At 48.3% G+C, this 25,786-nt stretch overlaps 2 protein-coding genes across 2 annotated transcripts in view; one reads left to right on the forward strand and one right to left on the reverse strand.

The window, feature by feature from the left end:
• LOC144269822 (scavenger receptor cysteine-rich type 1 protein M130-like) overlaps window positions 1–25,786 on the forward strand; it is a 547,202-nt gene that overhangs the window by 168,760 nt on the left and 352,656 nt on the right. The window lies entirely within an intron of this gene.
• Window positions 7,608–25,786, reverse strand: part of LOC144258061 (scavenger receptor cysteine-rich type 1 protein M130-like) — a 57,664-nt gene continuing 39,485 nt past the window's right edge. The window contains exons 8-16 of the mRNA XM_077806390.1: window positions 22,593–22,907; window positions 21,364–21,678; window positions 18,326–18,391; window positions 16,558–16,695; window positions 12,298–12,393; window positions 11,237–11,308; window positions 10,071–10,160; window positions 8,685–8,837; window positions 7,608–7,732 (exon numbers count right to left, since the gene is read on the reverse strand). Coding sequence (XP_077662516.1) covers window positions 7,608–7,732; window positions 8,685–8,837; window positions 10,071–10,160; window positions 11,237–11,308; window positions 12,298–12,393; window positions 16,558–16,695; window positions 18,326–18,391; window positions 21,364–21,678; window positions 22,593–22,907 — 1,370 coding nt within the window. The remainder of the gene's footprint in view (window positions 7,733–8,684; window positions 8,838–10,070; window positions 10,161–11,236; window positions 11,309–12,297; window positions 12,394–16,557; window positions 16,696–18,325; window positions 18,392–21,363; window positions 21,679–22,592; window positions 22,908–25,786) is intronic.

The following is a 25,786-nucleotide window of genomic DNA, read 5'->3' on the forward strand; positions in this document are numbered from 1 at the left end:
GCGTATCTGCCTTCTCTCAATGGGTCAGTTGTATAGCCGATGCTCCTTAATGGGCCATCAAGCAGGCTTGGCAGAGCTGACACCAACTTGTCTGGGGTGTTCCCCGGAAGCATAACACAAGTTTGAAATACAGACAGTATAGAGCCAATATTCATAACTTCAACTACAAAAATGATACACAGACACAGAGAGCATAATTTTCATCAGCCAATCATAACCTCTCCCTAGACCGCTTACACGACAACCTTTATACAATATTGGCTGCAAATATATAACAGTGGTCGCAACAGTGATCTACACAGTTATAGATCCTGTCAGGAGGTGACACGGCATCAGTGGGACTGATATTGGAAAACTGCGTCTGATTTTGGTGTCCTCATTTGAAAAAGATGTTGTGAAATTGGAGCTGGGGCAGCAAAGAGCCACCAAATGTTCTGAGGGCTGGAGAAAAATGCCTTCTAGTCAGCTACTGAAAGAGCTCAACCTGTTCAGCTTATCAAAAGAGGATTGAAAGGTGACTTCATTGAAGTGTTGAAGTGCTTTCATGGAGAGAAACTATTGGGTATTAAAGGGCTCGTTAATCTAGCAGAGAAAGGCACAACAAGGCCCAATGGCTGGAAGGTGAAGAGAGACAAATTCATATTACAAATAAGGCACAAATATTCAACAGCGGGGCCGATTCACCACAGGAACAAGCTACCAAGGAAAGTGGTGGATTCTCTATCTCTTGATGTCATTTAATGAAGACTAGATGCCTTTCTGGAATGTGTTTGCCTAAAAAGTAGCTATTGTGTCATCCAGGAGTCCTGTGATATGCAGGGGGTCAGATTAGATGCTCTAATGGTCTCTTCTGGCCATAAAGTCGACTAATTTCTGAAAAACTGAGTGCAGCATTGGGAGCAGCGTCTGATGTTCCACTGTCTAGCCGGCTTGCTTCCTAGACAGTAGCGGATTTACCACGGCGCCACGGGCTCCAGGGCACTGGGACCACGCTCCAAAGGGGCCCCGGCCAGCTGCACTTCTCCGCCCCCGCTCTCTCCTGAAGGGGTGGAAGCTTGGTGTTGCCGGCTCCCGGGGTTCTGTCCTGCTGCTGCATGGCAGGCTCTGCCAGCAACCAAGCTCCCCTCCATCCGCCTCTTCCCCCAGCTTGCTACTTCTGTCCCTCTCCCTATCGCCGATCAGCTGTTTGCCAAAGGCAGGAAGCGGGGGAAGTGGAGAAGAGGCAGGGGCGGGGCCTTGGAGAAGGCGGTGGAATTGGGACATACCCCCTCCAGCCCTGTCAAGGTTCCTTCCCCACTCTGAACTCTAGGGTACAGATGTGGGGACCTGCATGAAAACCCCCCAAGCTTACTTTTACCAGCTTAGGTTAAAACTTCCCCAAGGTACAAACTATTTTACCCTTTGCCCTTGGACTTCCACTGCCACCACAAAAAGTTTATCTGGGTTTTTTGGGAAAACATTGTTTGGAAACGTCTTTCCCCCCAAAATCCTCCCAACCCTTGCACCCCACTTCCTGGGGAAGGTTTGGTAAAAATCCTCACCAATTTGCATAGGTGACCACAGACCCAAACCCTTGGACCTTAGAACAATGAAAAAAGCATTCAGTTCTTGAAAAGAAACATTTTAATCGAAGAAACAGTAAAAAGAATCACCTCTGTAAAATCTAATTACCTTACATAGAGAATCCCTCGAGGCAAAACCTTAAGTTACAAAAAGACACACAGACAGGAATATTCATTCTATTCAGCACAGCTTATTTTCTTAGCCATTTAAAGAAATCATAATCTAACACATATCTAGCTAGATTACTTACTAAATTCTAAGACTCCATTCCTGTTCTGTCCCTGGCAAAAGCATCACCCAGACAGACACAGTATTTCTCCCTCCTCCTATTTTGGTCAGGTGCCAGTGAGGTTATCCTAGCTTCTTAACCCTTTACAGGTGAGAGGATTTTTCCTCTGGCCAGGAGGGATTTTAAAGGGGTTTACCCTTCCCTTTATATTTATGACAAGCCCCCTGCCTTGAGCCGCTCAGGGCAGGGGGATGGGAGCAACCCCATGACCCCAGCCCACCCTCCCAGCCCCCTAACCTCTGCCCTGACTCCTGCACCCCTCTCACACACCTTCAGCCCCCTTGCCCTGACTCCTACACCCTACTCACACCTCCCCAGCCTCCTTCCCTGACTCCTGCACCCCCCTCAAACCCCGCCAGCCCTGACTCCTGAACCCCCCTCACAAACCCCCTACTGACTCCTGCACCCCACACACACCCAGCCCTGACTTCTGCACCCCACACACCTACGAAGCCCCCCCAGCCCGCTGCCCTGTCTCCTGCACACCCCCCCACAGATACTCTGCACTGACTCCTGCACCCCCCACACATCCCCACCCCCACCCTGAGCACCAAGCTGGAGATCCTGCACCCTCCCTCCCACATACCCACCTGCACCCCTCGCACCGAATGGAAGCTGCCCCAGGTAAGCGCTCCACACCCCAACCTCCTGCCCCAACCCTGAGCCCCCTCCCTCATTCTAGCTCCGGTTCAGACTCTGCACCCCAACCCCCAGCCTTCTCCTACACTCTAACTATCTCCCAGATCCTGCATCCCCAGCCCTGTGCTCAGTGCACCCCCACCCTCAGCTTGGTGCAGAGCGAAATGAAGAGAATGGGCTAGAACCAGGGTGAAGGTAGGTACCCACTCTGTGCAGTTTACCCCCGGCCCCTTTCTAGCTCCAAGGACCAACCCTAGCTCCCATCCCACTGTGCTTTTACCCTCAGCCCCTGCTTTCCTCCAGTCAACAAGGACTAATCCTCCCCCCATGCCCCGCTGTGCTCATCTTGCCCTGGCCCCTGCCTTGCTCCACCTGGGGACCAATCCTTCCCCCGACACACCATGCCCAACTGTCAGGGTGGATAAAAATCAATTACTTTAAAAAAAATCAAATAATCAGATTTTTTACATTTAAAGTGGATTTTTGAGGGGAAAATATCTAAAGATAGTTTTAATTAAGGTACATTACATCTCATCATGGAATAGGGATTATAAATTTTAATTAATAGAATCATAGACTATCAGGGTTGGAAAGGACCTCAGGAGGTCATCTAGTCCAACCTGCTGCTCAAAGCAGCACCAATCCCCAATTTTTGCCCCAGATCCCTGAATGGCCTTCTCAAGGACTGAACTCACAACCCTGGGTTTAGCAGGCTAATGCTCAAACCACTGAGCTATCTCCCCCCACCCCCATAATTCTATAGTATGAGACAATATATTCATGTAATGTTTAAGAAAAGTTTTGTAAATGAGTTCTAATAGTTCATGGATTAGGGACCCAATCTTATGGGGTTCCACAGGCTTCTGTATAGATTATTTAGGTTAATTTTTCTATCTACTCAATGGGACTCAGTGCTCAGCCTAGAAGATACCATCAGAGATGCTTAGTTTTGCACTTCTCAAACTGTGGATTTGTGTTTCCAGAGGTAACATGCTTGTTAACAGCAAAAATGTTTTAAATAAATAAATAAATAATATATAGAGGTGAGAAATAACAGACGTCAACTCTATTGTCTTTCTGCAAATTTGTGTACACAGGGTCAACCCCTTACCTGTCTTTAAAAGTGAAAAGTTTCAAAAAGTTCAATGAATAGAAGATTGTTGGGTGTGGAATAGATCTGGACAAGGAAAAGAAGTCTGGAGATAAAGATGAGAAGTGAGGGACATCTGCTTTTTTGTTAAACTATTATGTTTCTTGTTGAAGAAAAATATCCAGAATACTTACTTAACGTTATTGTTTTAGTTAAATGAAACAATTTAAATATCTGTCTGGTGATGTTCTCCTCCTAATACAGCCTGGCAAGAAAATCCTCCAAATATTAATGATTAACCCGGTGAATTGGAGATAGTTCACCTCCCAATAACTTCATAAATATCTGCTTCAGTTACCTTTGGGAAATGACATACCAAACGCTCATTCGTTTTGTAATATAGCTGTAAAACTAATCTGAAAAGTTTTTCAAAATAAATCACAGTTTAAAAATGTATAGTGTGTACCTTCTAAAAATCAAACCTACATCTATCTCTGAATTGTGAAGAATATATACTAAGGTTATAACAACCAACAAGAAAGCACTTTTATGTAGAAAACCATGATTAAATTGAGTCTTGCTGACTAGTGATTTAAATCAAATCCACCCTCCCCGCTGTGCTCTTGCCCCTGGCCTCTTCATTCCCGAAGGGGGACCCACAAAGATGTTTGGTGCCGGGCCCACAAAAAGTTAATCCGGTCCTGGGTCAGTTGCTAGATATTGTAGAACTCAGCCAGGATGCTTATTTACCTCTGTATGTTTTTGCTTCCAGTACATCCCCTTTCTGTTACCCTCAAGGAGTGGACATGATCATACTGTAACCAAAACCCAGTAGGGCTGTTTTAATCTCCTGCAGACTTCTGCCATTTGGTTGCTCTTTCATGAGTGACACTGCTACAGTAGTCTGACTATTTTGGTTTGAGGGGTGTTGTACGGTTCCCTGGAGTGTTGGAAGTGGGTGGATCTGGCTATGTTATCTCACATCAGAGATTCATATTTGACTTTCACAGCTTAGAAGGGACCATTATGATCAGCTCATCTGACCTCCTGAATAACACACATTTCACACAGGAATTCCTACATCAAGCCCATAGTTTTGGTTGACCTAAAGCATATCTTTTCGAAAGAGAACCAGGACAGATAGTTGCATATTTTCCTATTGGAATATTTTTCCATCAGAAAATGCTGATTCCACAAAATCAAAATATTCTGTAGGAAGTATAGATTTCCTGAACATTTCTGAGAGGAAATTATTAAAAAGTTTCATTTTGACTTTATCTTTTTGACTTTTAAATTGTACCATAGCACCCACCCATCACATCCACAGTCACATCCACATGCCCAACACAATCCTTTACCACACATCATTCACACCCCACCCAGCACATATACAACATACAACTCCAGCGCATCACTCCACCCCATAATATACACACCATCACATGCAACACTCAACCACTACACACTCTGTACAAATCACATAACACACCACCACCACATGGATACCATCACACACTGCCACGATGTGCCACACCCACAATGCACCATGCAACATAAGAGTCAAAATGGTACAAAGATGCCTTCTTTAAACAAAGGTGAGCAAATCTAACCTTACCTAAAAAAAGCATTTCAACCTTCGCTTAGAAAATCATGTTTCATGGAAAGTCTCAGTCCTTATCTTCAAGCCACTTAGGCCCAGATCTGTAGAGGTATTTAAGCTCCATTGAAATCAATGGACATTAGGGGGTTTAAATGCCTCTGAGGATCTGAGCCTTTAGCATTTGGGCCTTTGACAAATGAAAGATTCCTTCCCATTCCAGGACTGCATTGATCAGCGCTGTCCCTCAGGCACAGTGGAGCTGTCGCCAGCCAGAGGAAGCTCATTTGTTCAGGAGACAGTTTTCCTGGTGGTTGATCTGAGACTCTGGACCCAACTCCCACAGGATCACAAAATCACCTGAACCCTCTTTCTGTTCCACTTGAAAGTGAGCTTCTGAAACCTGCCTTCAGTAGCATAAGCTCGTAGCATGTCATAAAATAAACCTCCATAAGAATCCACATGCACTTTTTCCCTAGGGGGAAGGATGGAGAACAACCCACATGGGATGAAAGAAATTCATGTCACTTCATGCATCTATATACGATGCTCTGATGCCACAGTGAAGGGCATAGTATCAGCATTTCTAGGGCAGAGAAGAGATTAGGGGCCTCTTGTCACTGTCTAATCGTGTGTGTGTGTGCTCATTAAGATACCTGTAAACAACCTCCCATTTATCCTCCTGGATTTCAGAGGAAAGTCTGGAGTCTGGATTGGGGGTTAGGGCCCTCTCTGGAGTTAGGAATATTTTGTTGCTGGGTTTCTCACTGTTACCGCAAACCTGATAGAGCATTCACTTTCAGTGCAGTGCCCCATCCTAGAGCCTGCGATATCTGAGAAGTGATATTTTAGCATTACTACTTTTTGGTGATTCAGTTGTGAAGTTGCACTCCATAATGTTTTATGGAAATATGCTTATGAGTTTAAATATAATGTAACTGGAATATGCGTTATGCAAAAGGTCTCTTGTAAAGTATCATTACAAAGCTATATAAAATATATTCATCCAATTTGTATGCATGTATCATCATTGTATCTGAAGCTAGAAATATGAAGTATAACTCTAAGGTCCTATTGTAACTAGGCAAAGTGTGGGCCATTAATGATGGCTTAGAATCTTGATGGCTCCCACTGACAAGGACAATTGGTTGTAAAAGGTTTATTTACCTGCAAGTGTTCCTGGGAGCCAGCCAAGGAAGAATGGAGGCTGGGGTCTCACAGGACATGTGAGCATGTCACCTGACACTGGAATCCATCTTAAATCTGGTAATTTTCCATTTAGAAGGAGGGGTGGGGACCCAGAGAGACAAAAGATTCCAGCCTTGTGCCAAAGCTATAAAAGGGGCTGGAACAAAACAAAGGAGGCTGCCAGTCATGAGAACACCCCTGCTTTCCACCTAAGATGTCTGCTGGAACTAACAAGTCTGTACCAGGGGAAAGGATTGGGCCCAGACTAGGAAGGAGCCTAGTTTGTGAAAGAAGCTTATTAGCATATCTGTGAGGGTGAGATTTTACCTGTAATCAGTTTCTTAATGTATTAGGCTTGGACTTGTGTGTTTTTGCTTTATTGTGCTTGCTAACTTACTTTGTTCTGTCTGTCATTACTTGAAACCACTGAAATCCTACTTTTTGTTCTTAATAAAATCACTTTTCTTTATTATTGAACCCAGAGTAAGTGATTAATACCTGGAGGAACAAACGACTGTGCATATCTCTCTATCAATGATATAGAGGGTGAACAATTTATGAGTTTACCCTGTATAAGCTTTATACAGAGTAACATGGATTTATTTGGGGTTTGGATCCCATTGGAAGCTGGGTGTCTGGGTGCTGGAGATAGGAGACCTACTGAGCAGTTTTTGGTTAAAGTCTGCAGCTTTGGGGGCGTGGACCAGACCTGAGTCTGTATTGTAGCAAGCTAGCATATCTGGCTCAACAAGGCAGGGTGCTGGAGTCCCAAACTGGCAGGGAAAACGGGCTCAGAGGTAGTCTCAGCACATCAGGTGACAGTCCCAAGGGGGTCTCTGTGACCGAACCCATCACTTCAGTCTCCATCTCTCTCCCTGCTGGTCCACGTGGAGCCACCCAACACACTTCATGAGAGAAACATCAGCCCAGGGACAGATCTTCAAAAAGGTTTTAATAAGAAAAAGCAAAAATTCACAATGAAGAAGTGTTAGGGACAAAAAAGCAGGGAAGTTCCAGACTGTCTGATCAATGGGAAATTAGAGGGGAAATCACAGCCCCTGTCTCAGTCAGACTTATTTCTTGCATCTAAACAAAACTGAAATCAAAAAGCTAATTGAAGCAGTTCCCAGGCAGGGATTGTCTCCAATACCCCGTTGGGTCAATGAGCATTTGGGACAGAAAGAATCTAACCATACAGCATTTACATCCTCACAGGATATTTGATCTGAACCCAGCCATTCTTATAATGATGTCCCAGAGATGCCATCATCAACGTCATCATAACCTGGGTCATGAGAAGGTGGGGACAGGGCTTCCCTCTCAGCCCCAGAGGCCCCTTCACTTCTTAGCGAGTGCAGACTCCAGCCTGAAAATAGCAAGCAAGTCACATTACAGTCAACATATTCATTCTCCACTCATGTGCACTCACATAATGGATGGGCAACATACAGCATGGGCTGTGAATCAGCCCCCACCCACAGTTCCTCTTAGTGGGCCTCTGACATGTTTAAACCATTAGCTCTCTTTCTGTTCTTCAAAGAAAACACGTGGGAGCGGATTCTCTCTGTTCTGAGACCTCCCTGGTGCAGGATAAATGTGGGGATGGCAGTGAGCTGGTGACAACTCCCTGATACAGCACGGGGAGCTGCTGTAACTCCTGACAGCTGATATAGTCCCTAAGGGACCACAAGCCAGCAGACACCTGGTGGCTGGAGCAGGGTGGGGACCCTAGCCCATGGGACTTGCCTGGACATCACAGATCTCACCCACCCACACAATGCTCATTCACACATTATTCCCATCAAGACCAAAGAAATGCACATTTCATCCCAACCCAGTCTCCCCTGAGATGCAAAGTGGGAGCTCAGTCCTGGGTCCCAGCTCTGATCCTGTGCTAATGGGGACATTTACATATTGAAGAGAGTGATTTCAAAGCCAGGCCGCTAACTAACCCCACCCCAGGGACCTGCTCTTCCCATTACCATCCAGGGAATTGACACCTGGTTTGGGGAAGGGCACTTTGGCCCTGATCCTGCCAATGGACCCATGTAACTTTGTTGATTTGGACAGTCCCACTGAAGTCAGAGAGAGTATTCATGTGAGTAGACTGACAGATGGGATCTAGTATTTGTAGGATCAGGGACCTTATCTAGGAAACCTTCTCTCTTTCTTGATTTCAATCCATTTAACTCTGTTTAGCAGAGGTCAGGGAGGGGACACAGCTCGGAGTTTACCAATAACTGTGTTTCAGTGCAGTCACAGTGACCCCTAGTGGCCAGTAAAGGCTCTTCCAGGTGACTTGTGTACACTCCACTCACCTGTCCGTGAATCCCTGTTCCTGACACTTTCCCCATGGGCCCCCGTGACTTCCTGGGCACTCGGTCCAAAACCAGGGTCATCTTCAGGGTCAGAAATTTCTCTGGCATCATCATAACCGTCCCTTGGGTCATCTCCAGGCAGGGCAGGGACCTCTGAAATAATGATGGGAATTAATTTTAATGAGAAGAGGCTTTCCACTGAATAGAGAAATAAGCTACATGCCAGGTGTGGCAAAGCAGGGACTTATGTGTATTATTTCTTATGAGTGCCACATACACCTCAGTTTAGCTGTTTGATATTATCCTGCCAGATTGCACAGGGATAATCAAAGGAGGCCATTAGAGGGGAAGCAAACAGGAAACAAAAAATAACAAAGATGTGGCTCCTAAAGGCAACAATGAGGGGAGCTGTTAATTGTGAAATGCCCTTGCCATAAATATAAAGGGAAGGGTAATCACCTTTCTGTATTCAGTGCTATAAAATCCCTCCTGGACAGAGGCAAAGTCCTTTTACCTGTAAAGGGTTAAGAAGCTCAGGTAACCTAGCTGGCACCTGACCGAAAATGACCTCTGAGGGGACAAAATACTTTCAAATCTGGAGGGGGGGAAAGGCTTTTGTCTGTCTGTGTGATACCTTTGCCGGGAACAGATCAAGGATGAAAGCCCTCCAACTCCTGTAAAGTTAGTAAGTAATCTAGCGAGAAAATGTGTTGGGTTTTCTTTGTCTTGGCTTGTGAAATTTGCTGTGCTGGAGGAAATGTGTATTCCTGGTTTTGTGTCTTTTTGTAACTTAAGGTTTTGCCAAGAGGGATTCTCTATGTTTTGAATCTGACTGCCTGTAAGATTATCTTCCACTCTGATCTTACAGACTTGTTCTCTTATCTTTTTTTGTTCTTCTAATAAAGTTCTGTTGTTTTTTTTTTAAGAATCTGATTGGGGTTTTGGGGTCTTAAAAATCCAAGGCTGGTTTGTGCTCATCTTGTTTATTCTCAAGCCTCCCCAGGAAAGGGGGTGTAAGAGCTTGGAGGGTTATTTTGGGAAAAAGGAACTCCAGGTGGTCCTTTCCCTGGTCTTTGTCTAAATCACTTGGTGGTGGCAGCATATTGTTCAAGGACAAGATGCAATTGGTGCCTTGGGAAAGCTTTTAACCTAAGCTGGTAAAAATAAGCTTCGGGGTCTTTCATGCGGGTCCCCTTATCTGTACCCGTGAGTTCAGTGTGGGGAGGGAACCCTGACAGCCGTTCGCTGGCTCCAGCCAGGCTACTTTGGGTTAATTCTTCCCAGCCCTGAGCTCAGGATCAAAGGGCAGACTAGGGAATGAAGGTGGGGAGGAGCAGTAGCCAAGGGCTAATGTGGCTTCCAGGAGGCAGATTCATCATTGCTCACCTCGGCTGTCTGGAGTCTGGAGGACGTTCCTCAAGGCAGGCTCCTCCACATTATCATAATCCAACTGAGACCCCCCTGGGGAAGCTCCCTCTGGAACAGCAAATATCATGGTCAGCTTCCCCTGAACACACCCATTTCCCCGGCAGGTTTTAGTTCCCCATTAAAGGCCTGTTGTTTTCGAGTTTGGGTTTTTCATCATAGAGTCTGCAGGAGAAGTCACAGGGTGACCCAGGGGAAAAGGGAGACTCATGGACATTCTGTCAAACAATAATTGTGCCACTTTTGTTTCCTCAAAAATAACTAAGGCCCAGCCCTGCCCCACAGCATCCAATACCAACTTTGTCATGCCCTTCAATGAGATCAGGATCTATGCTGGTATTGAGCTAACCCTGGACCTGTTTCATAGATTCATAGATTCATTGATATTAAGGTCAGAAGGGACCATTATGATCATCTAGTCCGACCTCCTTCACAATGCAGGCCACAGAATCTCACCCACCCACTCCTGCAATAAACCTCTCACCTATGTCTGAGCTACTGAAGTCCTCAAATCATGGTTTAAAGACTTCAAGGAGCACAGAATCCTCCAGCAAGTGACCAGTGCCCCATGCTGCAGAGGAAGGCGAAAAACCTCCAGGGCCTCTTCCAATCTTCCCTGGAGGAAAATTCCTTCCCGACCCCAGATATGGTGATCAGCTGAACCCGGAGCATATGGGCAAGATTCACCAGTCAGATACCCAGGAAAGAATTCTCTGTAGTAACTCAGATCCCACCCCATCTAACATCCCATCACAGGCTGCTGGAAGATAGTAGCTGCCACACCAGAGCTGATCATTGTGAATTCAACTGAACTCTATAAAGACATGGTTTAAAGTCCTTACATTATATGGGCTGGATCGTGAATTCGGTTATATGTTCCTGTCGAGGAGGCAGGGGGCTAAGATCACGGGGCACAGATCAGGGGTTGTACAGTGACACTTGTCAGCTGTGGAAGTCAGATTCTTTTTTACAGTGTGAATATTTCTCTGCCTGGTTCCCTGCAGCTCCTCCCCTGGGAGAGAGCACACTCAACCACACACAGAAAGGGTCAGGATTTGTTCACATTTCCATCAAGAGCTGGACAGAAATCTTTTGTGTGTCTCTGTGTCCACCCCCATCCTTGTTACCTTGTTCTGATCCAGGATCATTTTCCCCCTCGCTGTCCCTGGTGTAATACTGCAGCTTTGTCACTGAGTCATCTGAATAGGAAACTGGAGAAAGGGTAAATGGGATGTTATCACAGTGAGAGCGGCGAAACTGGCTGATGGGCAATGCATCTGGGTCCTGGAGCAAGATTTATGGTCTCACTATATTGCTTCTTCAAGAGAAGATGCTGAATTCACAGCGACTGAGTGGTGAGAGGCTGACACAGACTTTCTAAGCTAAATATCATTTTTTTTGTAGTAAATGTGGCTTTGGGGTGGATAATTCAGACTGGGAAGATGCTGGGAACAGCCATATTGACCTCATGAGGTGAGGCAGGAACTGAGTGAGCCTTTTACCATGGCATCCCCTCCTGTGAATTTCATTCAAATCCTTCTCATGAACTGGGGAGCCTGTTTTGAGTCACACTCAGGGTGTAAGAATCTCTTTAGAGAGGAATGTTTATCTTCTCCTCCTGAATGTTGCTGCTTCATGGCCTGATCCAGCAGAAAATTATGGCTGAGGCTGCTGGTCCAGATCCCCTCAGCCACGGACATGACTCACATTTTGTTCTGGAAGATACTCCCCCTCCCCCGCCTTTTTGACAGGTAAGGCCACACCCCTCCCATGATCAGAGTCTGTGACCAACCCCCACCATTAGCAGAGAGGAGAATGTGGATCTCAGAAGTAGCCTCAGGGAGAAGCACTGACCATGCTCAGAGTGCCCCACAATGTGCTGAACTGAGAGCAGCATCTTCCCCCCGATGGACATTCAGTCAAAATGACGTGAACAGTCACTTTCCTGACCCATAACTAATTACCCCCTAAGGCTGCAGGATGTACTGATGGGCCCGACTATCTTCAGAATGGGGCTAGCAGAGTCTGCTAGGGAGGAAACTCATTCATCTCAGTCCAGTAACTGGCTGGTCTCTTCACAGATCCAGCATCTCCAGCCATCCAGGACTCACAGACTTGAAGGCTGCAGAGATTTAGTTCTAAGTCAGAGCTTTAGATTTTCTCCCTGTTAGGAATGACACACACAGACCTGAGCGATCAAACATTTCCTGCTTCTTTCTCATCAGGTTATAATCGATCTCCTCGTACACGGCCTCAGAGAAAGGGTCCAAGGGTCTTCTGGAGCCTGAAAACAAAGGGCAGGGTTTGCACAGGGTCAGAGAAGCTAGGGATGGGAAACCTTATGAGATCATCCAGCCACTGCCCCCAACTCCAGTGCAGGACTGGTTCCTACAGCATATTCCCACTTCTGTCTCCAGTTTAGATTTCAGCATCCCAGGTGACAGGGACCATGTCCCTGTCATGTTTGTTCTATTGGCTATTTCACTGTCATTAAGTTTATCTTGACATTCAACCTTAATGGTCCCTTCATAAATGTATCCTATTACTCCTACTACCACCCAAAATCATTCCTCTCCTATCCTGGTGCTCACACCTATGGGCAAAATAGTATATGTACTGCCTAGAGACTGTGTGGGGAATAATTAACTAATATTTGTGCAGTGCTTTAAAAATGGAAAGTACTATCTACCTATCTTTTTAGGTGATGAATTTGAGGAACTGTCCGAGATTGAGGTGTCATGAGAGGAAGTTCTGGAACAAATTGATGAACTAAACAGTAATAACAGGTTTCAGAGTAACAGCCGTGTTAGTCTGTATTTGCAAAAAGAAAAGGAGTACTTGTGGCACCTTAGACACTAACCAATTTATTTGAGCATAAGCTTTCGTGAGTTACAGCTCACTTCATCAGATGCATACTGTGGAAAGTGTAGAAGATCTTTTTATACACACAAAGCATGAAAAAATACCTCCTCCCACCCCACTCTCCTGCTGGTAATAGCTTATCTAAAGTGATCACTCTCCTTACAATGTGTATGATAATCAAGTTGGAGAGATTAATAAAACTTTTCAGCTTGGAAAAGAGATGATTAAGGGGCGATATGAAACTATAAAATTATGACTGGTGTGGAGAAAGTAAATTAGGAAGTGTTATTTACTCCTTCTCATAACACAAGAACTCGGGGTCACCAAATGAAATTAATAGGCAGCAGGGTTAAAACAAACAAAAGGAAGTATTTCTTCACACAACATACAATCAATGCCTGTGGAACTCTTACCCAGAGGGTGTTGTGAAGGACAAGAGTATAACAGGGTTCAAAAAAAGAACTCGATAAATTCATGGAGGATAGGTCCATCAATGGCTATTAGCCAGGACGGGCAGGGATGGTGTCCTTAGCCTCTGTTTGCCAGAAGCTGGGAATGGGCGACAGTGGATGGATCACTTGATGATTACCTGTTCTGTTCATTCCCTCTGAAGCGCCTGGCATTGGCCACTGTTGGAAGGCAGGATACTGGGCTAGATGGACTTTTGGTCTGACCCACTATGGCTGTTTTTATGTTCTTATATAAGGGTAAATCTACACTGCAATCTGGAGGAGTGATTGCAGCATAAACACATCTGAGCTGGCTTTGATCGAGCTAGCCACGTAGCTGTGTCAGCACACGCAGCAGCACAGGCTAACCTGCCGTGTACAGCCTCGCCTAGGAGCCTTGGTGCACACTCCAGTGACTAGCCCATGTCACAGCTATGCTGACGCAACTACACTGCTGTTGTTATGCCAGCTATCTTTCACCGAGCTAGGTAAAAGCTAGCTTGGGTATTTCTACATGTGCTGCGATCACACCTCTCATTGCAGTGTAGATATGCCCTAAATGCCTAGTAGAACTGTCTGATCTCTTTGGCCATAATCACCCAAGCTCTTTTGCAGCATTTCTCCTTCCTTGTACCCTCCCTCCTGCTGTATCTCTCTATTCCGGATCTTTCCCTCACATGGATTTTCTTGTACTTTTCTAAATGGAATCTCAACATGTTATTTTTCTAAGAATACTTGAAGTCTCTTTGTATTATTTTCTCCAGTGAGGCAGAGTGACCTCCCTCCCCACTTTAGAGCGAGGGACCACTACACTCCCTCCGGTGGGTGGAGCCAAACCTGCCCTGCCCCTGTCGCTGGAATTACCAGGGCAGGACAGGAAGTATAAAGGGAGGGCCTTGCATCTCATAGGAGTGGGAGCTAGGGAAGGAGACAGAAGTCTCCAGCCTGCTGCAGAATTCTGGAGCTGGACCTGCACTAGGCAGCATCCTGTCCCCAAAGGAGACTGACCCTGGAGAGAAATTGCTGGCACTGCCATCGGCCAAATACCCCAACGAGACCAAGGACCCGGGCACTATGGAACCCCTCACCCAGACGCTGGTAGGAAGTAGACCAAGGAAACTGGACTTTGGTCCCATTACACTGTCAAAACCCGAGTCAACATGTTTTAGCTGGATCCCTGCTGACCCAGTGCCAGAACAGTCCATCACTGTTAGGGCCCCGGGCTGGGACGCAGACGAGTAGGGTGCGCCAAGGTCCCCTCATCCCCTGCTGCCAATCCCATCCCTGGGGTGGCAGCCTCCCCACGTTAGGCCAAGCGGTCTGCTGTTGGCCAGAGCCAGGTCATCAAAACTGTCTGTTTGGTGCTCTGCCCTGCCTGAGGGCCTGAATCCCTAGACTGTTTGGTGCTCCCTGCTCTTCCCCACCCAAAGAGCCAGAGCCCCAGACTGTGTCTTTGCTGCCTACCTTAGCCAAGAGGCTTAGGTAAAACCTGCTTCCCACTCTGCCCTGCCCAGAGGGCCAGAGCTTCCCTTATCAACCATGAACTGCTGGCTGTTCCAGCCAGGATGCTGTGGACTAAAGACTGTTTATACTCCACCCCGCCTAGAACGCCAGGGCTCTAGACTCCTGATTGGCGGCAGCTCTGACAGGAGGCTGCCAACTCTAGACTTCTTACAGATCGGCCCAGCAAGTGGGACCCGAGCCTGAGTGCTGCTGCCTGACACAGTGAGAGGGTGCGGCCTCCCTCTCCACTTGAGAGCAAGGAACCACTGCATTTCCCCTTTGTATTATTTCTCTGTCGTCCCCACTAGTTTCAACTCCTCCCAGTGTAGTGTCATCTGCAAGTGTCACTGCTGTGCTGTTCATTTCCATGGCCAGATCATAGCTGAAGATATTAGATATGACAGGACTTAAGATGGTCCCTGGATCCCCCACAAAGCTCTCCCTGACATGTCCACCTTGTGCAGGTTACAGGGCTGCTACTAGCAGGCCAGACTTCTGTACCAGACATGCACTGGCTACAGAGCTTCCGTGCAAGAGAGGTACACACCAGATGTGTTCACCGTAAGATACCTTAATACTCCGACAGGTATGGCTGAAGTTAGTTTAAACAAGGTATGTTACACACAGTGTCACCTAGTGGCTGAATAGTATAATACAGTTTAACCTTCCATTACGTCTCTCCCTTTGCGTTCTACATTCTTACCATTTACAACATTTACGTTATCATGGTGTCTTTATAGTTCAGCACAGATCAGTCTATTAAGTGTCTCTTGTTAGTATATAGGTCTGTCTTTTAGCCTAGGATAAAATTTTGGGTTTGACTTTTGATACTTTTATATCCTCCTTACGAATATGTATGAACAAAGAATGAAAACACTTGTGTGTTGCTTCCAGATGGGGTTTATAGCACAATGAAAAGAAATAAGGAAAAGAGTTAAAGTGTTGCTGGGAATGGTGGGAGTTTAATATACAAGCGTATACTTGAAGACTGCCTCAACCCTTATCTCAAGGCAAGGTCAAGCAACCAGACGGGAGGGGCAGGCGGGAGGGTGGGCAAACATAAGAAACACTAAAAAGCCAAAGAAAAGGTGACCCTGGCCGAAATATAACCTTACTCCTTACCCCACCCATAGGGTACAAAAGAGGTGGTACCAAAGTCCCCATACTATGATCCTCCAAAACGGAACATAACCATAAATTGTAAGGGGTAATTGTTCCTGTCTCCATCCTTCATTGCTCCTCTGTCTGCAACATCTGTTGCTCTCTTCCTTCTGTTTTTCTTCTCCTCTGGCACTGCTTAACTTAGGGCACCATGTCACATACACCTTGGACATGGTAGGCGGCAAGGCTGCTATAAGCAGGTCAGGCTTCTGTATCAGACATGGACTGGCTACAGAGCTTCCTTTCCGGAGAGATACTCAACAGATGTATTCACAATAAGATCCCTTAATGCTCTGCCAGGCATGGCTGAGGTTCGCGAATGTAAGTTGTTACATGCAACAGCACTTCGTGGCTGAACAGTATAATACAATTTAACCTTCCACTACACTGCCAACGCCCCCCCCCCCCCCTTAGGCACAGCTCCACCTGCTATTTCAGAGGTATTTCACACAGTGACACCAAGCAGGACCCACCTCTGCGCTCTGCCCTGGCACTTCGCACCTGCGCCCCCAGGATGATTAAGACCAGGCAGAGCAGGGCTCCTAGGATAATGCAGATGACCATGGGCACCGTGACTCTTCCACTGTCGGTCAGAGGGCGGCGCGGGGGAGCTGGATGGAAATGAACATGGAAGAGGGAGAGATTATCCTGTGAGAATCCGGGGGGCCCAGGGATCTCCCCAGTCACTCATTGCAGGGCCCAGGACAGCAGGGTAACGGGCTGGGACACAATCTGTGTGCCATGGGGGCAGCTCACAGGCTGCAGTTTAAATCATGGGCCCTGCCCTGTCAGCTGGAGCCAGCAGACAGGAATTCTCTGGCTGAGCACGGCCTGCAGCTCCCACCCAGGTGTCATTCGCCCCTAGATTTCACAGGCCATGTGTAAGGGGACTGTTGGCCCCTTACTAAAACTCGGTGGGGGGTGTTTCAGTTGGCTAGCTCCCAGGACCAGAAGAAAGGGGAAGGGTTGATAGGAAAGCAGGACCCTGAGACTGACAGTCCCCAGGAACAATGGGGAGAGGCTGACTGTCAGACTGACTGACAGGGCGGGCAGGCTAATCAGGGAGTCAGGACAAGTCAGACAGTCAAGGTGGGTCCTGTCCTCCCTGTGAGCTGGATTTGCCTGGGTCAGACAGAGTGGGGCCGAGCTAAGGAGAGAGCAGGGGCCTGAGCTGAGCTGCGGAGCAGAGCTACGCCAGATCCAGAGAGAACCAGAGCAGCAGCCCGGGGGAGCAGGTCAGTGCTTGGAGCACAGTCACAGGAGACCTGTGCTGGGAGCAGAGCTGCAGCAACCAGATCTGGAGGGGCCAGAAAAAGCAGCCCAGGGAGCTGGAGGCAGAGCAGCAGCAGCGTTGAGGCAGAGGGGAGCAGGAGCAGGAGCTGGGGCTGGGGCTGGGGCTGGAGCAGTCTGAAGCCAGGTGCGGTGAGGAGCTGAGGAGAGCGAGGGGGACCCTGGGCAGCGGGCCCAGAGCAGGGAGACGCCCCCAGCCAAGAGGCCTGGCAGGCCAGACTTGGAGGGGGATCGTAACCCCGACTGGGCGGGGACGATGCTGGAAAGAGGGGTCCTGCCACCTTCAGCCTGAAGGTGTGTGACGACCCCCAGAGCAAGTGTCCGACCTGCAATATCCCTGCAGTACAGCCAGGGCCTGGGCAGGAGGCCTGGGACGTGTGAGGAACAGACTAAACTTCCCTTACAGTCCAGAGACGCTGGTTGTGATGTCCCCGTGCCACAGAGCAGGGTGACTTGTTTTTCTTTAACCTTTCCCACTTTTTCCTTATTTTTTAAAATCGATTGCTGTTTAATGCACTGTATTTCCTTTGAACTGCATGTAATGATCAGTGGGTCAGGGAAGCATCCAGTGCAGAGAGAGCATCTGGGAGTGGGGACACCTTAGCCTCTGCCCTAAGTGACCACGACAGGGTTGGGGTCGACCCCCCAGGAATCCTGGGCCCAGCCCTGTCGGGGTTACGAGGACTCTGCCAGACAGGAGCGTGGAAGGGGAGCCCTTGATGTCAGGCAGGCCTCTGGGTAAAGGAAGGGGGAGCGAGGACTCAGATCCCTTCACTAGCCCATTTCACTGGGGTAGTGTATAAGCCAGGAAAGTTCCCCACAATAGTGGGACCATTCCCCTGCTTACTCATGGCAAGGAGCTCCTGTCCTTAGGCTACAGCTTGCAGCTCATCCTCTGTGACCCAGCACCCGGTAAATTTTAACTCTTGATGGGAGCGGGGGATGTTTTACCTGTTCTACTCAGTGATGCTGTCGTCTCTGTCACACCTGCAAGGGGAAAGGGAGGAGAGTTGGAGTCTGAAGCGAGTGGGAGCTGATGTGCTTGTCACTGGGTAGCGTCCCCCTCAGATCTCCAGACATCACTTCTACAAACTCCCTCAGAGCAGCACAGGGTCTGTCTGTTAGTGATTTAGGGCCCACGTCCCCCTAGGCTGACTAGTAACAAACCAGCACACTGGGGTCTGTGATGGACGCAGGGGTTATGTGGGCTGATGTCTGAGCCAATATGGCCCCACAAAGCTTCCACCCCACAGCATCCATGATGCTTCTGCAATTAGGAGATGGGAGGGCCTGGCCTGTGACCAAGGGCGGGCAGGCAATTGGACCCATCCTCCTTCCAGAAAATTACAGCATGTAGCAGAAACATCTCCTGTCACTCACCTGAGCAATTCACTGCAACATCTTCCTTGTGACCACAGTTGCTCTCACCCCAGGGCTTAGCAGGACAGTCCCAGAGAGATGACTCCGTCCCTCTGCAATTCAACGTTTCTACCCAGATGGGACCAGTCCCTTCACCAAATGCAGCCTCGCCTGGGACTGGTACAGCAGATCCACAGCCCAGTTGTTTACAGACAACTTTGGCATCCGCCATATCCCAGGAGTCATCACAAACTGTTCCCCAGAAGCCACGGTACCAAACCTCCACTCTCCCCGAGCATCTGTCCTCTCCTCCCACGACACGTAACTTCTCCTGATCTGGAAATGCAGAAACCTCACATGTTACTGGGACAGCTGGGAAAGTCCTTCGGGACCAAGAGTGAGACAGTGAGAAGCAGAAATACCTGTGCAGCTTGTCGAGCTCGGGCAGTCGGCAAACAGGGTCTGAGGTGGTTTCTCTTTTTCTCCTATGCAGAGAAAATGAGTAAGTGAACGGACCGAGAAGAGTGTACGATATAGGAGAGAGTAGGGCTTATCTTTATAGTAAACCCCTAAATTTCAGCAATTTTATAAACTTAAATCTAAAATCTATTTTGTTTCATAGCTAATGGATTCGTTCCTCAGTGAATTCTCTGGATGTTGAAATCTTTATTCAGCTCGCTGCTGGTGTGTGCGCGTTTGTGGGTATCTGAGTCTGTTCCATCCACCCTGTGTACAGCTGCTCTTGACCCTGTTTGAAGGTAAACAGATCTGTCAGCTGAAACACACCCACACTGTTGTGAGGATCCAGAGACAAGAAATGGTGGTATTAGAATTGAGGACTGTACCTATTGGGTAATGGGAAGTGGGCACCCGCTTCAGCCCTGAAGGGGTTGGAAAAGCCCTGCGGAGGGCTGGGGCTGGGGAAGGAAGTAAAACCCCAGCTGACTGGGGGAAGTGGCAGAGGCTGGGGGCCACGCCCCAATCAGGGACCAGCTGGCTCTATAAAGGCTGGAGCCAGGAGCCAAGAGAGATCACTCTCTCTAGCTCTGCTGGAGGGACCTGGCTGCAGAGACCTGAATAGAGGACCCAGTTTGGAGCAGGACTGGGGAAAGGCCAAGGGAACTGAGGAGCTCCAACCTAGGAAAGCTGCAGGCCTGGTAAGGTCTATTAGGTACGGGGGTTGCAGGGGCAGCCGCGGGTGGGCAGAGGCAGCAGGTCCAAACCCAACCTTGCTGGTTGGCTCATACTGCAGCCTGCCCCTGGGCGCAGGGACTAGCTGGTGACTAGAAGGAGCCTACGACTGAGGTGAGGTAGGGATAGCGGGTGGGGGGGTTCCCCTGGGAGGGGGAGACCCAGAACTGTGAGGTACTGCCAGGGGGCAGCACCCAGTGAAAGGGGCACCAGGGTCCTGGGAGGGACATGGGAGCCAGCAGCAAGGCGAGACAGGGCTGAAGAGGGCGCTCCGGCGGCTGGAACGCTAAATCCCAAGGACAACCAGCAGCAGGCGCCGCTGGTGAGTCTGCGCCCCGGTTACAAGGACTAAATGAGACTTTAGATCTGAAACAGACGCTCACCTATACGCACAGACCCCCTTTTGGGGAATTCTGATCCTGACCCAGATTTCACAGCCTGGGTGTCAGGAAGCAGGGGCTGCAGCGGAGCTAGTCTCCAGGCTACTTAACGAGCGCAGCTGGACTGTATCAGGCTGCCTGACTGGTCATACTGCCTGATTGGTCAGCCGTCCAGCTCTTGAGTCCAGCAGCCACACCAGCATTCAGCAACTGTTCAGAGCATTTCCCACAGCTGAGATATCTCATTTTCCTGTCTTGTTCAGTCGTGCTGTTGCCTTGACCCCAGACTTACCCCTTGCCTTGCTCCAGGTAACCTGGTCCTGACCCTGAGCTCCGATTTCTGCCTTTGGCTCTGGCCTCTGGCTCTGACCCTTGGCTCCAATTTCTGGCTACCAGCTCCTGCTCTAACCACTGGATATGACTCCTGCTCCAACCACTCAGCATGACCACTCACGTCCTGTTCACTGACCTTGGGCCCATCTCTGATTGTTCATCCCAAAAGTACAGCCACAGAGATTCCCAAATGATGCTTGCTAATGGGAGGCATTTGCAGTGGTGCTGAAACAATTTTTACAGTTGGGGTGCTGAAAGTCCGGTCCCCAAACTTTTTGCCTTGCCCCTTCTTACCCTGTCTGTGCACCCTCTCCCCCGAGTTGAGGCCAGGACTGGGCTGTGGATCGGGGTAAGGTGACTCAGGCTGGGACCACATCTTGTGGGGCTAACAGCAGGACCCTGTGTCTGGGACCAGCAGTGGAGTGCGGGGCCGGCAGCCAGGACCCCATGCAAACTGATTAACCCCTTGCACCCCAAGTTCCCTTGCCTATGGGCATTTTTAGGCTCTCACTAGGTGATTGCACCGTGTAACACACAGCTTGTATGAATAACTCCCATGTTTGTTTTCCAGGTACTGTATTGAGAATTGACAATGAAAATATGTCTGTCACTACTGTGAATGTAAAACTGTCTGTACTGAAAAGTAAATACATTCAAAATTTCTATCACACCCTTTCAATGAGTAAAAGATGGAGTGGGTGTGTGCACAGACAGTTTCAGAATTACCACGGCAAGAAATATGGGTCTCTTCTGCTCGGTTATCACAGGACTGCTGTTTCCATATGCCTGATGGGCACTGCCAAAGGGACCTGTGCTGCTCACTGCATACAACATGGTCCAGCCACGTGGGACCAGAACCTGCTCCATATGCCAAGTCTCTTGCAACCTGCCCTCCATCCCCACAGTTCAGCTGTTTGCAGACAATTGCTGGGGTGACTCCAGACATCTGATTGGAGCAAACACTGCCCCACGTCCCATTGTAGAAAACTTCCAGCCGCCCAGCACAATCACTGTTGCTCACCAGCCTCAAATCCGTGAATTCTAGAAGGAAGTGCACAAAAAGGGAATTTAAATCGTCTGATTCTGAAATGAACTGGGGTGAAGAGTGAAATCCCAGCGATTGCTCATCCCGAAGTATAGCCACATCATTCTGCAGGAGCAAGTGTCAGAGAATCACTCTAAGAATGAGAGACTCTCCTGGACACTATGGACCTATTAGAAATACAATGGTCACCTCTGAAAAGTCACCAGTTCCCAGCAGTTACACACACAGACACCTGCAATACAGCAGTGACTGCCCTGCCAACACTAGAGAAATGCTGCAATATCTCCAATACTCCTGGGTGGGAACCGATGGGAAATGGTGACTTTCTAATCATGACCCCAGTAGGTAGGTAGAAGAGTAGAGTGACCATATTTTCTCAAAGGGAAAACGGTACACCGTACGGGGGGCCCAACCCCCAAACCTCCTTTCCTCTTCCCGCCCCCAGCACGTGGGGCCAGCCTGAACGCACCCTGCCTCCCACCCGTGCGGGGTCAGCGCGAGGCCCCATTCTTCCATCCCACGCGCACAGCGGCCGAAGACCCTTGCTGTCCTCCTGCGTTGGGCTAGCGTTGCCACTGTCCCCCCCTCCCCCCACATGTTCCTCTGCACTCCGCTAGGGGGCGCATCCCATTTTTTTGGCAAAACTGTGCACGTGTCCAATTTGCTCTTCCCAACTCGTGATCCGTTGGCAAGAGGAAACGAGAGAAATGCCCAGTTTGCCAAAACAGTCGGGACGGCCAGGGCAGGCTTAAAAAAGAGACTGTCCTGGCCAAAACGCGCTGTATGGGCACCCTATAGAAAAGACAGTGAGGGAGAGGCTCTATCATCCTCGGCTCTCTCTCCTCAAATGTCTGCCCCCTCCATTAAATCCCCTGGTAACCAGGCTCACGTGAGCATTCCCGGACCAGACCTGAGCAGAGAACTCCCGCGTCCTCTTTGTGTCTGCAGTTGTGCTGGCCCCAGCCCCCGGAAGGACAGTCCCAAAGATCGGATTCGTTTCCAGAGCAGTTCACATCGTCCAGCCAGATCTGCCCGGATCCTTTCCCGTAATGAGCAGAGACAGTTGCATTGATGGCGCGTCCACATCCCAGTTGTTTGCAGACCACATTGGAGTCTGACAGATCCCAGGAATCATCACAGACTGTCCCCCAGCTGCCATTGTAATACATCTCCACTCTCCCAGCACAGCGACCTGCCCCATTCACCAGTCTGATCCGCCCGCTCCCTGTAGGGATAGATCCCAGCTGTTAATATGCAATATGATGATTATTAAATAGCTTCCATGCAAATCAATGATGATGCTACACTGGCTGAGATATTGAAATGCTTTTTAAAATCTGTCTTCAACAAGAAACACAGAAAAGGAGAAAAGCTGAATAAGGAAATGAGGAATACTTCTTACAGAGCACTATTGATAAACAGCATGTGAGTGTAAGGGCCTAATTCTGAATTCCTTACTCATCGGAGTAATCCTTAAGGGACTCGTCATATGGGTCAGAGCTATTTGTGAGACTAAAGGTTAGCGGAAACAGCCCTTACTAAAAATCTTGAATATTCTCAAACAACTCTTAAAGGATAAGCATCAAGGTGTTCAAGGAATTATTAGGCAATTAATTTATCCAAAACCAAATATTCTTTTCAATTGTTACAGAATGGGGAGGGGGTGACACTGGATGACCAGGTCATGCTAGAGTGCAGTTAGATCCGTTCACTTGTGTAGATTAAAGTAATGGTTAGATGTATACGTGTGTATTCAGATGTTTAAACTTTATGAAAACTAGTGGAATGTTATGGGTATTGTTTTTGCGTGTCTACTGCTGTCATAATGTAATGCCAAACATTTACATGATAAATACACATGTAGCTAAATAACACACCAAATAAATTTTGTGAAATGCTAAGGATTTAAGGACTTTAACAGGAAATAGCCATTCTGAATAAGGTCTGAGGTCAAAAATCTAAGTGCATTTCTCACTCCCTGTCATCAAAGGAAAAGCCCACCTGGGTAGATTGTCTGCTTGTTTTCTGTGAGCTTATGTTCTTATGTGAGAAGAAGAAGATATAAATATGGATTCAAAGAAAGATCCTGTATCTCTGGACTGTCTGGATTCTAACAGAGAAGAATAACTGAATGAGAAGACAGAGATCCCCAGAGTTATTCTGGGTAGCCCTGTGTGATGGGGTGAGCTCCCCACACTAGCCTTGTAAAAGCTGGGTTGGGCCAGGTGGGCCCAATCAGCTAATTACGCTGCAAAGGGTGGAGGTTTAGGCCAGAATCAGCTGGTTAGAGAGAGTCTCACCTGTTCAGGAACAGGTGGGACCTATAAAGCTAGGAAGGTGGCTCTGGGTTGGGCTGTTGGGAAAGACTGCAGTAAGGCAGACAGCAGTCATGCCCTGGGAAGAGGGAGGAGTGTATGAGGGCTGCAGGGAGATAGTCTGTAGTTATTCCCTGGGAGGAGGATTCTTGGGGCTGGCACACCCAGAGTGAGGGCGGGAACCAGAGTATAGGAAGCAGTCATACAATCATAGAAGATTAGGGTTGGAGGCCATCTAGTCCCACACCCTGCTCAAAGCAGGACCAACCCCAACTAAATCAGTCCAGGGAAGGAGCAGTGTGGGCAGAGAGAGGAAGCCCAGAACTGCTGAGCTGTCCCTCGACTGGATCCCAGAGAAGAGGGCAGGCCTGGGTTCCCCTATCAGCCACTGAGGGAGTGGCACCAGGGCAGTGAATGGGAAGACGGCCTAGGACTGTTGATGGATTGAATCCCGTCAGGGGGAACACTGAGTGACCTAGCTGAAGGGCTAAGTGACAAGGAGGATGCTGCAGGTCCTGGAGCAAGAGGAGCTGCAGACCAGAGTGAGAGCGATGGTGTGCAAACTGTGGATGGGCATTGGCCTCAAGAGCTAATCCCCAGAGTAACCAGGAGGAGATGCCAGACTGGCAGTGAGTGGAGTACCTCACGACACCCTGTAAAAGACTTTGGGGAAACTGACAGTTTATTACATCACTGCCACCATTTGGAGTTACAAACTGATTTCCCTGTTATTATATTTTACCTGCTATAGTCTCTCAATAACCCTCCTTCTTTCTTCTTAGCTAATAAACCTTTAGTTATTTACTATAGAACTGGCTGCCAGCGTTATCTTTGGAGGAAGTTCTTGGTGACTGACTGATCCCTTGGGACTGGGAGAAACTTGGTGTGGTGTGATGTTAGGATTAAGTGACATTTTATCACAACTTTCAGTTTGTCTGGGTGGCAGGTTAGGCGGTCTGTGACTCCACAGTGAGACTTGTATAGTGATCCAGGAGTTCACGTTTGTGGTTGGCTTGGTGAATCATAGAATATCAGGGTTGGAAGTGAGCTCAGGAGGTCATCTAGTCCAACCCCCTGCTCAAAGCAGGACCGATCCCCAATTAAATCATCCGAGCCAGGGCTTTGTCAAGCCTGACCTTAAAAACTTCGAAGGAAGGAGATTCCACCACCTCCCTAGGTAACACATTCCAGTGTTTCACCATCCTCCTAGTGAAAAAGTTTATCCAACCTAAATCTTCCCCACTGCAACTTGAGACCATTACTCCTTGTTCTGTCATCTGCTACCACTGAGAACAGTCTAGAGCCATCCTCTTTGGAACCCCCTTTCAGGTAGTTGAAAGCAGCTATCAAATCCCCCCTCATTCTTCTTTTCCATAGACTAAACATCCCCAGTTCCCTCAGCCTCTCCTCATAAGTCATGTGTTCCAGTCCCCTAATCATTTTTGTTGTCCTCCGCTGGACTCTTTCCAATTTTTCCACATCCTTCTTGTAGTGTGGGGCCTAAAACTGGACACAGTACTGCAGATGAGGCCTCACCAGTGTCAAATGGAGGGGAACGATCACGTCCCTCGATTTGCTGGCGATGCCCCTACTTATACATCCCAAAATGCCATTGGCCTTCTTGGCAACAAGGGCACACTGCTGACTCATATCCAGCTTCTTGTCCACTGTCACCCCTAGGGCCTTTTCTGCAGAATTGCTGCCGAGCCATTCGGTCCCTAGTCTGTAGCGGTGCATTGGATTCTTCCGTCCTAAGTGCAGGTCTCTGCAGGCGAAATCTAATGATAGA

This window comes from Eretmochelys imbricata, chromosome 1 (assembly GCF_965152235.1).
Source record: "Eretmochelys imbricata isolate rEreImb1 chromosome 1, rEreImb1.hap1, whole genome shotgun sequence".
In the NCBI taxonomy this organism is placed as follows: domain Eukaryota; kingdom Metazoa; phylum Chordata; order Testudines; family Cheloniidae; genus Eretmochelys; species Eretmochelys imbricata.